Source organism: Artemia franciscana, chromosome 1 (genome assembly GCF_032884065.1).
Source record: "Artemia franciscana chromosome 1, ASM3288406v1, whole genome shotgun sequence".
Classification (NCBI taxonomy): domain Eukaryota; kingdom Metazoa; phylum Arthropoda; class Branchiopoda; order Anostraca; family Artemiidae; genus Artemia; species Artemia franciscana.
This window is the reverse complement of record NC_088863.1, coordinates 25141674-25157500: the sequence shown is the minus strand read 5'-3', so window position 1 is coordinate 25157500 and position 15827 is coordinate 25141674. Positions and strand designations below refer to the sequence as shown.

General features: G+C 33.5%; 1 protein-coding gene across 2 annotated transcripts in view; it reads left to right on the top strand.

Annotated features, from left to right (window-relative positions):
* The window catches only part of LOC136027304 (uncharacterized), a 61028-nt gene that overhangs the window by 26062 nt on the left and 19139 nt on the right, over positions 1 to 15827 (top strand). For both annotated transcript variants that reach the window (XM_065704418.1, XM_065704425.1), the window contains exon 3: positions 11164 to 11370. In XM_065704418.1, coding sequence (XP_065560490.1) covers positions 11164 to 11370 — 207 coding nt within the window. The remainder of the gene's footprint in view (positions 1 to 11163; positions 11371 to 15827) is intronic.

The following is a 15827-nucleotide window of genomic DNA, read 5'->3' as shown; positions in this document are numbered from 1 at the left end:
TTTTTTATTAGTTTTTAGTTTTTTTTGTAGTTTTTGCCTTTTTTTAGTTTTTTCAGTTTTGACGTCACCTGATCCAGTTTTTTCAGGTGACGTCACCTGATCCACGATCCACAGATCCACAGACAACTTATTTTTATATATATAGATAGTTTTTTTTTTTTACTTATGTCCTGGTCGTCATTTATACTCCCTGTGTCCCGGTGCTTTGTTGATTGCTAATCGAACATTCCTTTTGTCCTGGTCGCTTTCTCTTTGAGTGTCGTCATTTATTTTTTTCTTTTTTAGTTCTTTTAGTTTTTACCTTTTTTAGTTTTTTTTAGTTTTTTAGATGAAATTTTTTTTTAGTTTTTTCCTTTTTTTCTTTTTAGTTTTTTATTGGTTTTTACCTTTATTTTAGCTTATTTTTCAGTTTTTTCCTTTTTTTTTAGTTTTTTTTATTTTTTATTTTTTTTAGTTTTTTACCTTTTTTTAGTTTTTTGTTTTTTTAGTTTTTTAGCTTTTTTACTTTTTTTATTAGTTTTTAGTTTTTTTTTGTAGTTTTTGCCTTTTTTTAGTTTTTTCAGTTTTTTTTTTAGTTTTTTATTGGTTTTTACCTTTATTTTAGCTTATTTTTCAGTTTTTTCCTTTTTTTTTAGTTTTTTTTAGTTTTTAGTTTTTTTAGTTTTTTACCTTTTTTTAGTTTTTTTAGTTTTTTTAGTTTTTTAGCTTTTTTATTTTTTTTATTAGTTTTTAGTTTTTTTTGTAGTTTTTGCCCTTTTTTAGTTTTTTTAGTTTTTTAGCTTTTTTATTAGTTTTTAGTTTTTTTTGTAGTTTTTGCCTTTTTTTAGTTTTTTTAGTTTTTTAGCTTTTTTATTTTTTTTTATTAGTTTTTAGTTTTTTTTGTAGTTTTTGCCTTTTTTTAGTTTTTTCAGTTTTGACGTCACCTGATCCAGTTTTTTCAGGTGGCGTCACCTGATCCATCCACAGATCCACACACAGACAACTTATTTTTATATATATAGATATATGCCCCCAACACCTAGTTGGTGGGGGCGCTTCGCGCCCCCCACAAGCCCCCCCGCTCGCGTAAGTCGTTACGCGCCATATTAGTTACGCGCCATTGTAGTTGTGTCCCTGTGTCCCACTTGTGAATATAGCTAAATATATATATATATATATATATATATATATATTTAACTACGTAAAACTTGCGAATATACAACATTCTTGGCTGTCCCATTGTCTGTGCATAAAAAAAGGTAAAGGTAAAGGATGCGGCATTAGACTTTGCAGTCCGTACTGGCGGTGCTGATCTCCGTTTCTTGGCCCTTCAGCCAGGAAGTACACTGGGGGGTTGGGGGCCAGCCATCCTGTGCTTTCTCACACCCTTCCTATATCTATTATTATATGTCTGTGCATATAAATAGATTGTCAGGTTTACCAACTCTTGAACCTGCAACATATAATTGTCCACGGGAAAAACAATCTTTATTCAGATCTATACCTCATTATTCTAATGATCGCCCTTGAGCTTTGTTGATGGTGATTGCTAATCGAACATTCCCTGTGTCCCCGTCGTCATTTATATATCCCCTGTGCCCCCCGGCGTCCCCGTTGTAGTTGTTTCCCTGTGTCCCAGTCGTCATTTGTGTCCCGGTGTCCCAGTCTGTAATTTCTCTTTGACTGTCCCGGTCGTCATTTATATTCCCTGTTTCCCGGTGTCCCGGTCGTCATTTTTGTCCTGGTCGTCATTTATATTCTGGTGTCCCGGCCTGTAATTTCTCTTTGAGTGTCCTGGTCGTCATTTATATTCCCTGTGTCCCGGTCGTCATTTGTGTCCCGGTGCTTTGTTGATGGTGATTGCTAATCGAACATTCCTTGTGTCGCGATCGCTTTCTCTTTGAGTGTTCCGGTCGTCATTTATATTCCCTATGTCCCGGTGTCCCGGTCGTCATTTGTGTCCCGATGTCCCGGTCTGTAATTTCGTCAGTCGACAAACATGACGTCAGTCGACACACAAACATGACGTCACTCGACAGACACACAGACAAACAACTTATTTTTATATATATAGATATATATATATATATATTGTACCGGGAGTTCGGCTTCTCTGCCGGGTCAAGGGACTGGGCACGCGGTTCTATGTTTCTGCAATTATCAAGATTATCAAAATCTTTTCTAACGTTATCAAAACCTTAAATTATACTATCAAAGGTTCACATGATATTACCAAATCATGTTAAATATTACAGAATCTAGTCTTGTATTATCATGGCTCTTGCAAAATCGTGTCTGTTACTATCAAAATATTGTCAGGCATTAACAGATCTTGTGTGGTACTATCAAAATATTTTCTGATAATATCAAACATCTTGCACTACTTCAAAATCTTGCCTGATATAACGAGAATCCTCTATTGCATTATCAAAACCTGGCGTGGTATTATCAAGATCATGCAAGCTATTACCAAAATCATGCGTGGTATTATCAAAATCTTACCTGGCACTATCAAAATATTTTCTGGTACTAACAAAACGTATCTCATATTGTCATTTCTAAAAATGATGTCATCAAATTATGTCTGCTATTATTAGAATTTAATGTCGTAATATGAAATCGTGTTTGCTATATTCAAGATCATTAAAATCTCTTCAAGTATTACCAAACTCTTTTATGATATTAACAAAATCTTGTCTGATATTATGAAACATATCCGACTACACTATCAAAATATCGTCTGATATAATGAGAATCCTCTCTGACAATATCAAAACCACACAAGATACTATCAGAATCATGCAAGTTATTAGCAAAATCTTACATGGTATTATCGTAATCTCACAAGCTAGTAACGAAATATCTTCAGCAACAATCAAAACGTGACTGCTATTACCAAAATCTAATATGATGTTATCAAAATCATGTTACCTATTAACGAAACTTAACATAGTACTATCAAAATCATGTTTGCTATTATCAATACTATCAAGATATTGTCAAATATTATCCAAACCTTACATTATATTATCAAAGTCTCTCATAATATTACCAAACTATATTAAGTATTACTAAATCTTGTCTTGTATTATCAAAGTCTCGTGAGATATTGTGAGAATCCTATCATGCATTACCTAAATCTTGCAAGTAGTTATCAAAATATAGAATAGTTCTAGCAAAATCGTGCCTGTTACTGTCAAAATATTATCAGTCGTTACCAAAATCTTAAGTGGTATTATCAAAATCTTGCCTGATATTATCAAACATCTTGCACTGCACTATCAAATCTTACCTTATGTAACAAGAATTCCCTGCTGCATTATCAAAACCTGAAGATATATTATCAAAATCATAAGTTATTAACAGAGTCTTGCTCGTTGTTATCAAAATCTTACCTGGCATTAACAAAATATTTTCTGGTACTATCAAAACGTGTCTGATATTGTCAAAATCTAAAATTTTCTCATTAAAATTCTGTCTGCGATTACCAACATTTAACGTAGCATAATTAAACCTAAGATCCTATCATCAAGATATGACCAAAATCTGTTCAAAATCTCGACGAATATAATGAAAATTTTCTGTGGTATTATCAAAATCTTGCAAGTTATTAACAAAATATTGCATGGTAGAATAAAAATCTTAAATGATATTAACATAATATCTGCAGCTACAATCAGAACGCATCTGGCCATAACCAATATCTAGTACGTTGCTATCAAAATCATGTTACCTATTAACAAAGTTTTACATATTGCTATCAAAATCATGTTTGCTATTATCAGGATTGTCAAAATCTTATCAAATATTATCAGAACCTTACATGATATTATCAAGCTCTTGCATGCTATTACCAAATCATGTTTGAATATTACAAAATCTTGTCTTGCATTTTCAGAGTCTTGTGGATATATTATGAAAACCCTTTCCAGTATTACCTAAATCTTGTAAGTTATTATTACAATCTAGAATGATGCTAGCAAAATCGTGTCTGGTACTATCAAAATATCAAGTATTACCAAAATATTGTGTGGTATTATTAAAATCATGCCTGAAATTATAAAGTACCTTGTCATTATCAAAATCCTACATGGTATAATGAGAATGCTCTATGATATCATCAAAACTTTATATATTATTATTACAATCTTGCAAGTTATTACCAAAATCATGCATGTTATTATGAATATTTTACCTGATATTAACAACAATATTTTTATGGTAATACCAAAATATATCTGGTATCATCAAAACTGACATGATGTTATCTAAATCGTGTCTGCTAGTACCAAATTTAATATAGTGTAATCATATCAAGATTATGAAGATTTCAAAATCCCAAAAGTCGTATTCCCAAAAAGTATTCCCAAAGTCGTGTACGATACTTTCAAGTTCTTGTCTGATATTATGAAATATCTCTTACTATGTTGTCGAAATGTTGACTGGTTTAATGAGAATCATTAATAACAATATCAAAACCATATATGGTATAATCAAAACCATGCAAGTTATTAACAAAATCTTGCAAGGTATTATATAATCGCGCAAGGTATTAACAAATGTTTTCAGCTCTAACCAAAATGTGTCTGCTATTGCCAAAATCTAATATGGTGCTATCAAAATCATATTACCTATTACTGAAACTTAAAATAGTGCTATCAAAATCATGTCTGCTATTATCAATATTATCAAATTCTTGTCAAATATTATCAAAAATTCACATGATATTATCAAAATCTAGCATGATATTGCCAAATCCTGTTAAATATTACCAACTCTTGTTTTGCATTATCCAAGTCATGTAAGATATTATGATATTGCTTTCTAGCAATAGTTTTAGCAAAATTGTGTCTGGTACTTGATAAAATATTATCAAGTATTATTGAAATCTTGTATGGTATTATCAAAATCTTGTCTGATTTTATCAAAAATATTGCACTACTTTATCCAAATCTCACCTGATATAATGAGAGCTCTCTATTGTATTATCGAAACCTTGTGTGGAATACTAAAATCATACAACCTATTATAAAAATCTTGTAAAAATTCTAAGCCTCCCTAAAATTCTAAAACTATAGATGGCACCACAACTCATCTGTTCAGTTAAGCCTCATTGTGTTAACTGATGTTGAGTTAGGTTCGCTTCGGGTTAGTAAGCGTGCGCGCACGATAATTTCTTGCAAGGTAATGTAATGTGATAATGTAGTGCAAAAACTTCGATAATATTGGACCGGGTGCTTATAGTACCACACATCATTTTGGTAATGCTTTGTAATACATTGCTGTATTAGCAATACATTGCTAATAGCTTGCATGATTCTGATAGTACCGTGTGTAGTACCGTGTGTGGTTCGATTACCAGAGAGGATTCTCAATGTCAGTTTTTTGATAATCGGGGCTGTGCGATTCAGGCGGGGCATTAGTGGTGGAACCGGAACCAGAATTGGAATTAAGACTGGTGGGACCGGAATTGGAACCGTTGGAACCATGCAACTGGGGACAGAAGTTGCGGAACCAGAACTGATGGAACCAGAATCTGTGTAACTTTAGTTGGAACTGGGACTGAAATTGATCGAGCCTGCTGCGGAAATGGTTGGATTGGAACCATGATATCGGGGGAAGAAGTGGCAAAACCAGAACCGACGAAACCAGAATCGCTGGAACCGGCTGAACCAGGGTGAAAGTCAGCAGTATCGGGATGGAATCTGTGTAACCGGGGAGCAGAAGCGGGTGGAAGCAGATTTGGATATCACTTTATTAGAAAAAATTATATAGAAATTGTCTTAAGGATGATGTGGGGTGCTATAGTGTTCCGGAGGTCCAGTCATAGACGGAGGCACAGTGGTGAGAATTGATTTGGTGTTTCACGCTGAGGATGAATCGTAAAAACACGAACCAATGGATTTAAAGCATAATTTTTAACTTTAAAATATCTGAAAAATGTCTTAGGAATGATTAGGGGTGCCAGAGGTCCAGTAATAGTGTGGCATGGTGGCATGAAACTTGATTGTCTTGCAAAAACTTGAACTAATGAATTTAAAGCAGGATTTTTGACAAGGAAATATCGGGAAAATGTATTAGGAATAATGAGGGTGCCAGAGGGCCAGAAATATTTTGGCACGGTGACATGAACTGACATGATGTATCACGTTTAGTACGTCTTGCGAAAACACAAACCAATGGATATAAAGCATGATTGTTAAAGAGAAAAAATATATGAAAAGCGTCTTAGAAGTAATTATGGGTGCCAGAGGGCCAGTCATAGTATGGCATGGTGGTGTGAATTGACATGGTGTATCACGCTGAGGATGGCTTGCGTAAACACGATCCAATGAATTTAAAGTACATTTTTAACAAGAAAATACCTCAAAATGTCTTAGAAATGATGTGGGGTAGCAGGGGGTGTCGTGTGCCATCCATAGTTTGCCATGGTGGTGTTAATTTCTATGGGAGCATCACGTTGCGCGTGGGTTGCAAAAACATGATCCAATAAATTTAAAGCATGATTTTTAGCAAGAAAATACCCGGAAAATGTCTAAAAACATATTTTTTATCATGAAAATATCTAAAAAATGCCTTTGGATTGATGACGGTACTGTATCGTTGTTATGGTGACGGTAACTGCCTTGGACTATCATGATATAATAATGAAATGTTATATTCTAGCAGTTCAAATAAAAGTTGTCTATTAGGATATTCAGACGTCAGAAAACACTCAAGTGAGGATGACGGGTACCAGATGGTGCCACTAGGCAGGCATATTGTGCCACGCTGGCGTAAATTGCCAGGAGTCATCAGAAGAAACGTTATTGCGAAATTTTCATTAAGTTTAAATGATCGATTCTGGCGTAAACGAATATTTTTATAGAAAAAAGCTCGAAAAATGCCATATTTTTAGCAATGCTTGTCAGAGGGTGCCCTTTGTCAGCCATTTAGTGTTACAGGCTGGGAATCGCCAGAAAATAATACCTATATAAAAAGTGAATAAAATATAGAATTAAGTCACACGTGAATTTACTTTGAATTTACCTATATTAAGCTATCCCCTCCTCTCAAGGGATCTTGGATTTATTAATTAAAAGTATTGGTTTTCATTTAGTATTATGTTTTTGATGTTTTGGATTTACCTATGGTGAATTTTTCAGTATTTATGTTGGTAATCCTTGATTGAACGACTTTCTAATTGAAAATATCTCCTTCCTACCTGTATGATATTGATTTCAGTATCCTAAGAATAAAATGTTTTAATAATGCTTGTAAATTTGTTTTTATTAATAAAACTTGTGTGTACAAAAAACTTCACTCTTTAAGTTTCTTGTTTCAGGATATAATTACAATATATTTCTCTGATGCAATTTAAGCATCTCGTAGCCTATGTACATAGGTATGCTCGTTCAAGATTGCCTCTAATATAAGTGTAAAATTCCCTGTAGTGAAGAGGAAAAGAAAGACTTTTGATAGTATATAAAGATGTGCGACATTCTAGCCATAATGACACTCTCGCTTTTATTTCGTCTGGGACAATACATTCAAGTTCCTATAAAGTTAAAGACAATTGCTAAAATAATGATCTTCACTATGAGTAATAATCGTTCACTAATGATAAATAATGATCGTTCACTAAGAACGATCGCCAATATTATCTGATAATACACTCTAAAGCATTACTTAACATGCAGGTGCCCATCAAATGTAACCAATATCTAGTATTCGATTTCCCCCCTGCGAGTTAATTATTGCAGACATAAGAAAACACGCGATCCATTTAATCATTCTAGAAAGGCGGGCAGGGAATTCTCCGTGCATGGAGTAGGCAATCACATAGAACTTATTTCCCGGGTAAAAATATTAGAATGCTTTCTTGGTCCAACTGTTTAGTGCTCCTTTCCGTCGAAGGAAAATCTCATTTGAATCCTAATATGGACAAAACTCTTTAGAATATAAAGGTTCCCCGAAAAAAAAGAAAGAAAACCATATTGAAAAAAATGAAATCGTGAAGAAAAAAATCTCTGCAAGTATTAAGTAACATCCTACATGTGTATAGTCAGTATGTAACATCCCACGTGTGTATACTGCTCTATTACAACTGGGGAGTCCCTACGGGCCTTAAAGAAACAAGTTGCACGAGAATGCGTCGTTTTCAGTTACAACCAGAGGTTCTCCACTCGACTAGCGGTCCCTTTGTTGGAATTGGCTGCGTGAGCCTGGGTGGAATTGGATGCTATGGCCCCGTTGGAATTGACTGCAAGGGTCCCTCGTTGGGATTGGTTGCTAGTTCCCTCTCGTTGGATTTATGCCAGGAGTCCCTGTTGGTTAGGTTAGAGGCCCGGTGAAATTGAATGCTTGGCCCCCCGGTGGAATTGTATGCTAGGGCCCCCATTAGAATTTGTTGCTAGAGCCCCTCCTCCCCATTAGAATTGGATACTAGGCTCCCCCGGGAGGGTCGTTTTATATCCAAAAGCATAGTTATTGGGCCTTTCAACTGGGGCGTACCTGCTTGACTAACGGACTCGAAAAACTCCTATTCCGTAACAACCAAAGAAAGTATTTCGTAAGTAAACAAACCCTATAACGTAACAAACACCTGCATCTTTTAGAAAACATTCCTTATTACGTAACAAGCACCTGTGTCTTGATTAAGTTCCTAAAAAAAATTTCAGGATCGGGATTCGAAGGGGTATTGGACGGTCGGATTTGTTGATAGCACACTACTCACAGTCGTAAATTGTTGTTATCGCAGTTGTAGTAGCTACAGTTGCAAGGCGTTGTAGTGGCAAGTAGTCTTGGCTGCAGTCACAACTAGTCATAATAGCAGTTGTAATAGTAGTAGTAGCCTTGAAAGTTTTAAGTGAAATCTTATTTAGTTCAGTAGTCCTTAATGTTCTCTAGAGTTTTACCATAATACTCTTGGCATTTCTGGATTCATCCAGGATCAAACAATCCCTCTTTCCCAATGATTAATCCTGTGTTTAAATAATGAACAGCTTGAAAAATTTACTACCCTCTGCCTCGGGGCTGCGGGAAGGGGGCGCGGTATCTGTGGCGGCATAGTAATTAAACCTTTTGGACCATTTTGAACCAATTGACTTTTTCAAAATTTCGATCAATGTTGCAGGATAGGGGTATCTAAAAAGGGTGTTTGATGGCTGATTACCTTCGTCCACTTTCCAAGCCCCTCCCTCCACATGCCCTAAAAGTTTCAACTAAATAACCTAAGCCGCTTTTGAAATATTGCTGATGCGCCCTTTTGACCCCCAGCATGTTCATAGCAAGTTTTAATTTTATTCATTGTTACCCTCAACCTTTTCTGAAAAAAATTACAAGTAAGAGTAGCCACAGTTTCAAATAGATGCAGTTACAGTCGGGAGTATTTGCAAGTAGGCACATGCACAGTCTCAAATAGTCGTATTTGAAGCTGCAAGTAGTTATAATTGCAAGTAGTTGCAGTCGCAGGTGATCGTAGTTGCAGTCACAAGTATTTGCAATCGCACTTGGGACTGGTCGCAAGAAAGTTCCCTGATGTCCCTTAAAGTTTCAAGTTAATATCCATCTTAAGATATAGCCAATCCTAAGATATTGCAGGTATGCTATTTGGATAACCTGGATGCACATAATGTCTTTCGGTCTATTTCAACACACCCTCATTATTTCCTGAAGTTTGACCTTAATGCCCTTTGCCTTTTCGAACAAACCCAGAATAAAATATTCCCCGATTTTCGAATGATAAATCGTGCATGAAAAAATTGGAGAAACTGCATCATTTATAATCTTTGCTCTCTGGGCTGTGGGGGGCATATCATCTTAGGCACATCTATAAAACTTTTTCATTATTTCGAAAAAATGGCTGTTCCAAAATTTAGATGAATGCTGAGGGGGAGGGACACCTAAAAAGAGTAAGAAATGGCTGGTTGTCCTTTGATCATTTTCAATCATTCCCATCAATAAGCTGTGAAAGTTTCCATCGAATACCCTCAGCTGTTCCTGAGATATTGTTGATATGCTCTTTTGACAACCGGCATGCACATAATCTGATTTTTTCTTGTTGCAAGAAATACCTCTTTTTAAATTATAAACGCTGTAGTAATTGGTACAAAGGGCTCTCTTGGGAAGTCTAATTTATCAAAGAGTTCGTGATAACGCACTGTAAGTAAGGAGCGACGCGGCTCAATAGTAATCAAAAATCTAAAAACCAGAATTTCTATACCAATAGACATATCAAAAGGATCGGCTTATTATGCTGATACCAAATATATAAGACTCATTAAGTTTAGTGCTACCTATCAAAAGCTGTGAGCCTAAAAAAAATTTGTCTGATTTTCAAAAAAAGGGGAACACACCCTCTAAAAGCCGAGGAAGCTTAATGGAAATCACAAAATCAGATTCAGAGTATCCAAGAACCTCATTATAGTAGTTTTAAACTTTTATCTGTAAAAATGTGGAATTTTGCATTTTTGCCAGAAGAAAGGCCACAGATGCGTGTTTGTTTCTTTGTTTGTTTTCCCCAACTTCAATTGAAAGTTTTTTTTTTACTGAAAGTAAGGGGCAACAATAAAACTCAAAACGAACAAAAAATATTCTGCATATTAAGAGGCTGCCCCCTCCTCAATACCTTGCTCTTTACGCTTAAGTTTGATTGTTTGTCTCAGTTTTTCAAGAACGACTCCTGAAACACGGGGGCCGTTTTGTTACAGTAAGAATGTTTCTTTAAAATGTGTAAAAACTTTAGTGTGAAGAGTAAGGTATTGAAGGGGGGGGGGGGGGCTTCATATACAGAATAATTTCCGTTCGCTCTGAATTTTAATGTAGCTCCTTACTTTCAGTTGAAAAAACTTTTCTTTTATTTAATTGTATGATAAAGCTGCATTTTCCTGGGATCAAATTCCTTCTGCAATAAAATCGTTTGACGCTCTCCTATAGGTCTGACCTGTCTGTGACTTTGCTTGTGATCTACTCAAATAAATCCAAACAGTCCAAATTTTGTGAACTGGATCATACGTTTGTGGATTTTTACAAGGTTGTGGCCTGACATGCGCTGAAGAAGTATGTCTCTGCTGCAATTTTATAGTTTCCCAGAATAGATGAAAGAAGCCCAATATCATTTACCCCTCCTTCCTTCTGTGTGAGACTTTGTTCATTTGTTAATGCCATTTTTGTTTATCTGTTGCTTAATTCAATATCTTGCAGGAGTAGGATGGCATCATTGAGTACAGTGCCCTTATCCAACTCTGAATCAAGGCCTGAGTTACCTCCTCAGAATGTCCAAGCTACTAAAGGGCAGCCACCACTAAGGCCTTCGTCACCAACTCCAGTTCTAAGGAATTTGTCAGGCGAAGCTAAGCTCAGTAAAAGTGTGGGGGAAATTATTGCCAATGCTGCTCTAGAGGCTAAAGAGTGAGTTTTCAATTATTTTCTTTTTTTAACAATATTATCATCACCAAAAAATGCAATGGCAATATAAATTTTATTATCCAATAAACCAATTTAAATAGCTGCTGTTAAGGTATGTACTGTCCACTATCATTAGTAAAAGAAGCTAGAATTTACTTATAATGCTGTGTTTTTTTTTTGTATCTCTGTACGTCCTGGGTATACAGATATCCTGGGCATATAAAGCTTCCAAAAGTAAAAAAGATGAAATGTTCGAAAATATATAAATTCATAGAAAAGGTTGTAAGTGCTGTTGAGTATAATTTTTTTGCATATACGTATAATTCTTCTAAACATTCTCAATAGCCAGGTTTCTTTTTTTTTCAAGACGGGTTTTGAGAACTTTCGGTTACGACGAACTGTGGTTCGCTCTTTACTAGGTGGTGGACATTGCTTCCGTCATAATTTTGGAAACTTTGTCCTGCACCTCCTTTTCATGCGTACTTTCCTATCTTGTATCCAACTATAACTGTTCACTTTAAAAGGCCTGTGCCTTTTATAATGATACCGAGCATCGCTAGACTACTAATGGCGCTGGTGTTTTTTCTTCCAATTTAACTGAACATTGGCATGCCTGTTGTAGCTCTTTGCACCTATGTCAATTAAGATAGATTTAGTATCCTATCTAGGTTCAACCGATTAGAAAAGTTTTCTTGGAGATGCAAAAATGCCACCTGTAATTAAGCTAAGACTTGCTACTTTGAAGATTCTTTCCTTATATGTCTTGTTAAGTCAGAGCTAAAAGATGTATTTTGAAACGCAATGTTTCTTAGTATAAATTGTATTAATTCGTAGTAATAAATTGTTTCCGGTGTAGATGGAGCATCGATGTGACCTTTCTTAATTAAGAAAACACTAATGTTGTACACCAGCTTGCCTTGTTCTTTACAGTCTGAAAAATGAAGACGAGAATTTTAATTCTATATTAGTCATCATGATAATTCTATTAATCTACATTATTAATTACTAATCTGTATTAATTATTCTATATTAATCACCACAAGGAGTAATTTTAGATCCATGTTTGTCAAGATAGAGTGTTTGAGAAATAAATGAAATATCTCAGAAATCGTGTGCGTTTGTTTTTTAAGGAAGGTTCTTGGGGACTCCCTTTCCTCAGCATGCTTGCTTTACTAAGATCAATAGCAAACATTGCAAATGGGTATCACGGACTGTTTTACTGGGATCTAATACTTTTCTTTATTTTTCTTGTGAGGGACTTATAATTAGACTTAAGTATTCCCATGGAAATAGTCAATACAGAACTTTGAATTGTGATTCAGTGTGCATTGCTAGTCCATCGAACTTTTAATTCAAGTCGCTTTTTGATCCTAAGTAAAGTTTGAGAAAGTTTTCAACCGTTCGGAATTTTCTGTTTAATTAAATCCACAATAGAAAAGTATTTCATGTCTGGGTGATTAATTTAATTTATCTCTTAGTCAAGGTTTAACTTTGTCTTTTACAATGTAAAGTTGTCTTAATTAAATATTTACTGGGATTTTGTTCATTATCTGATCTCAAATATTTATTTTGATTTCAAGAACAATCTCTGGGAAATATTTTGCTCTTGCTACTTCTAAAACTTTTTGTCGACTTGTCTTGTCATTAAATTGTGTAATTTAAATATTTTGTATATGAACTAGAAGCAATTTTTTTTTATTTTGATAATAGTTTGGCCGATTTAGTTTTATAATCTGAAACAATATGTGTCATAAAGCGATTTAATTGACATTACTTTTCGTTCCCCGTTTTGTTAATTTTCGTGGTATCATTTATTAGTTTATGCATATTTTTGGCTATAACCTACTATTGTACAAACTCATCGTGGTTGCAGCGATATCTACGGTCAAGTAACAAAGGCCCTTAATAGCAAAGAATTATAGTTTATTTTGTATTTTTATTGCACAGTATTTCCAATTTTTTCCTAAATATTGAAAACTTGTTGAGATTACGTCCTGTCTCCTTTTAAGCAAAAATGACAATGTTTCATGTGTAGGCATGCTGAGGGGTTGGTCTCCCGTAAACGAGGGTGGATCATTAATGGGAAAACAAAAATTAAATTCATTTGAGAATCAAAAACCAGCAGAAATTAAATTACTGTTAAGGTTTTTTCTTTAAAAACACTGGTAAATAGTAACGTCAAAACATAAAACATGCCAAAACTACCATGAAGAGGGGTTGCGGTCGTGAAATTAAGTCAAAGTGTTGTTCATTCTTTCCTAATCTATATATATAAAAATAAGTTGTCTGTGTGTGGATCTGTGTGTGGATCAGGTGACGTCATGTTTGTCCGCATATGACGTCTGAATTATTTCACACTAATACAAAAGAAGAAAAAAACTAAAAAAGGTAAAAACTACAAAAAAAACTAAAAAGAAAAAAAAACTAAAAAAGCTAAAAAACTAAAAAAAACTAAAAAAAGGTAAAAATCTAATAACTAAAAAAAAACTGAAAAAAATAAAAAAAGGCAAAAACTACAAAAAAAAATAAAAACTAATAAAAAAACTAAAAAAGCTAAAAAACTAAAAAAAACTAAAAAAAGGTAAAAAACTAAAAAAAACTAAAAACTAAAAAAGAAAAAAACTAAAAAAAAGGAAAAAACTGAAAAATAAAAGAGAAAAAGAAAACTAAAAAAATATGAATAAATATTTATAAAAATAAGTTGTTTGTGGGTTATGTCTGTCTGTCTGTCTGTCGAGTGACGTCGTGTTTGTCCGCATATGACGTCTGAATTATTTCACACTAATACAAAAGAAGAAAAAAAACTAAAAAAGGTAAAAACTACAAAAAAAACTAAAAAGAAAAAAAACTAAAAAAGCTAAAAAACTAAAAAAAACTAAAAAAGGTAAAAAACTAAAAAAAAACTGAAAAAACTAAAAAAAGGCAAAAACTAAAAAAAAAACTAAAAACTAATAAAAAAACTAAAAAAGCTAAAAAACTAAAAAAACTAAAAAAACTAAAAAAAGGTAAAAAAAAAAAAAACTAAAAACTAAAAAAGAAAAAACTAAAAAAAAGGAAAAAACTGAAAAATAAGAGAAAAAGAAAACTAAAAAAATATTAATAAATATAAAAAATATAAATATAAATATAATATAAATTAGCAATCAACAAAGCACCGAGACACAAATGACGACCGGGACACAGGGAGTATAAATGACGACCAGGACATAAGTAAAAAAAAAAAAAACTAAAAAAACTAAAAAAATGGTAAAAACTACAAAAAAACTAAAAACTAATAAAAAAACTTAAAAAATCTAAAAATCTAAATAAACTAAAAAAGAAAGAAAAGAAAAAAGGAAAAAAATAAAGGAGAAAAACAAAACTAAAAAACGAATGTATATACAGACCGGGACACCGGGATACAAATGACGACCGGGACACAGGGAATATAAATGACGACCGGGACACAGGGACACAACTACAATGGGGACGCCGGGGGGCACAGGGGGATATAAATGACGACCGGGACACCGGGACACAAGGAATATAAATGACGCCCGGGACACTCAAAGAGAAATCACAGACTGGAACACCGGGACACAAATGACGACCGGGACACAGGGAATATAAATGACGACCGGGACACAGGGACATAACTACAAAGGGGACGCCGGGGTGCACAGGGGGATATATAAATGACGATGGCGACTCAGGGAATGGTCGATTAGCAATCACCATCAACAAAGCTCAAGGGCAATCATTAGAATCATGAGGTATAGATCTGAATACGGATTGTTTTCCCATGGACCATTATATGTTGAATGTTCAAGAGTCGGTAAACCTGAAAATCTATTTATATGCACAGACAATGGGACAGCAAAGAATGTTGTATATTCGTAAGTTTTACGTAGTTAAAAACATATATATATATATATATATATATATATCTATATATATAAAATATATATATATCTATATATATATATATATATCTATATATATATCTATATATATATATATCTAGATATATATCTAGATATCTAGATATCTCTATATCTAGATATCTATATATATATCTAGATATATATATATATATCTATATATATATATATATCTAGATATATATATATCTATATATATATCTATATATATATATCTATATATATAATAATAAGTTGTCTGTGTGTGGATCTGTGTGTGGATCAGGTGACGTCATGTTTGTCCGCATATGACGTCTGAATTATTTCACACTAATACAAAAGAAGAAAAAAACTAAAAAAGGTAAAAACTACAAAAAAAACTAAAAAGAAAAAAAAAACTAAAAAAGCTAAAAAACTAAAAAAAAACTAAAAAAAGGTAAAAATCTAATAACTAAAAAAAAACTGAAAAAAATAAAAAAAGGCAAAAACTACAAAAAAAATAAAAACTAATAAAAAAACTAAAAAAGCTAAAAAACTAAAAAAACTAAAAAAAACTAAAAA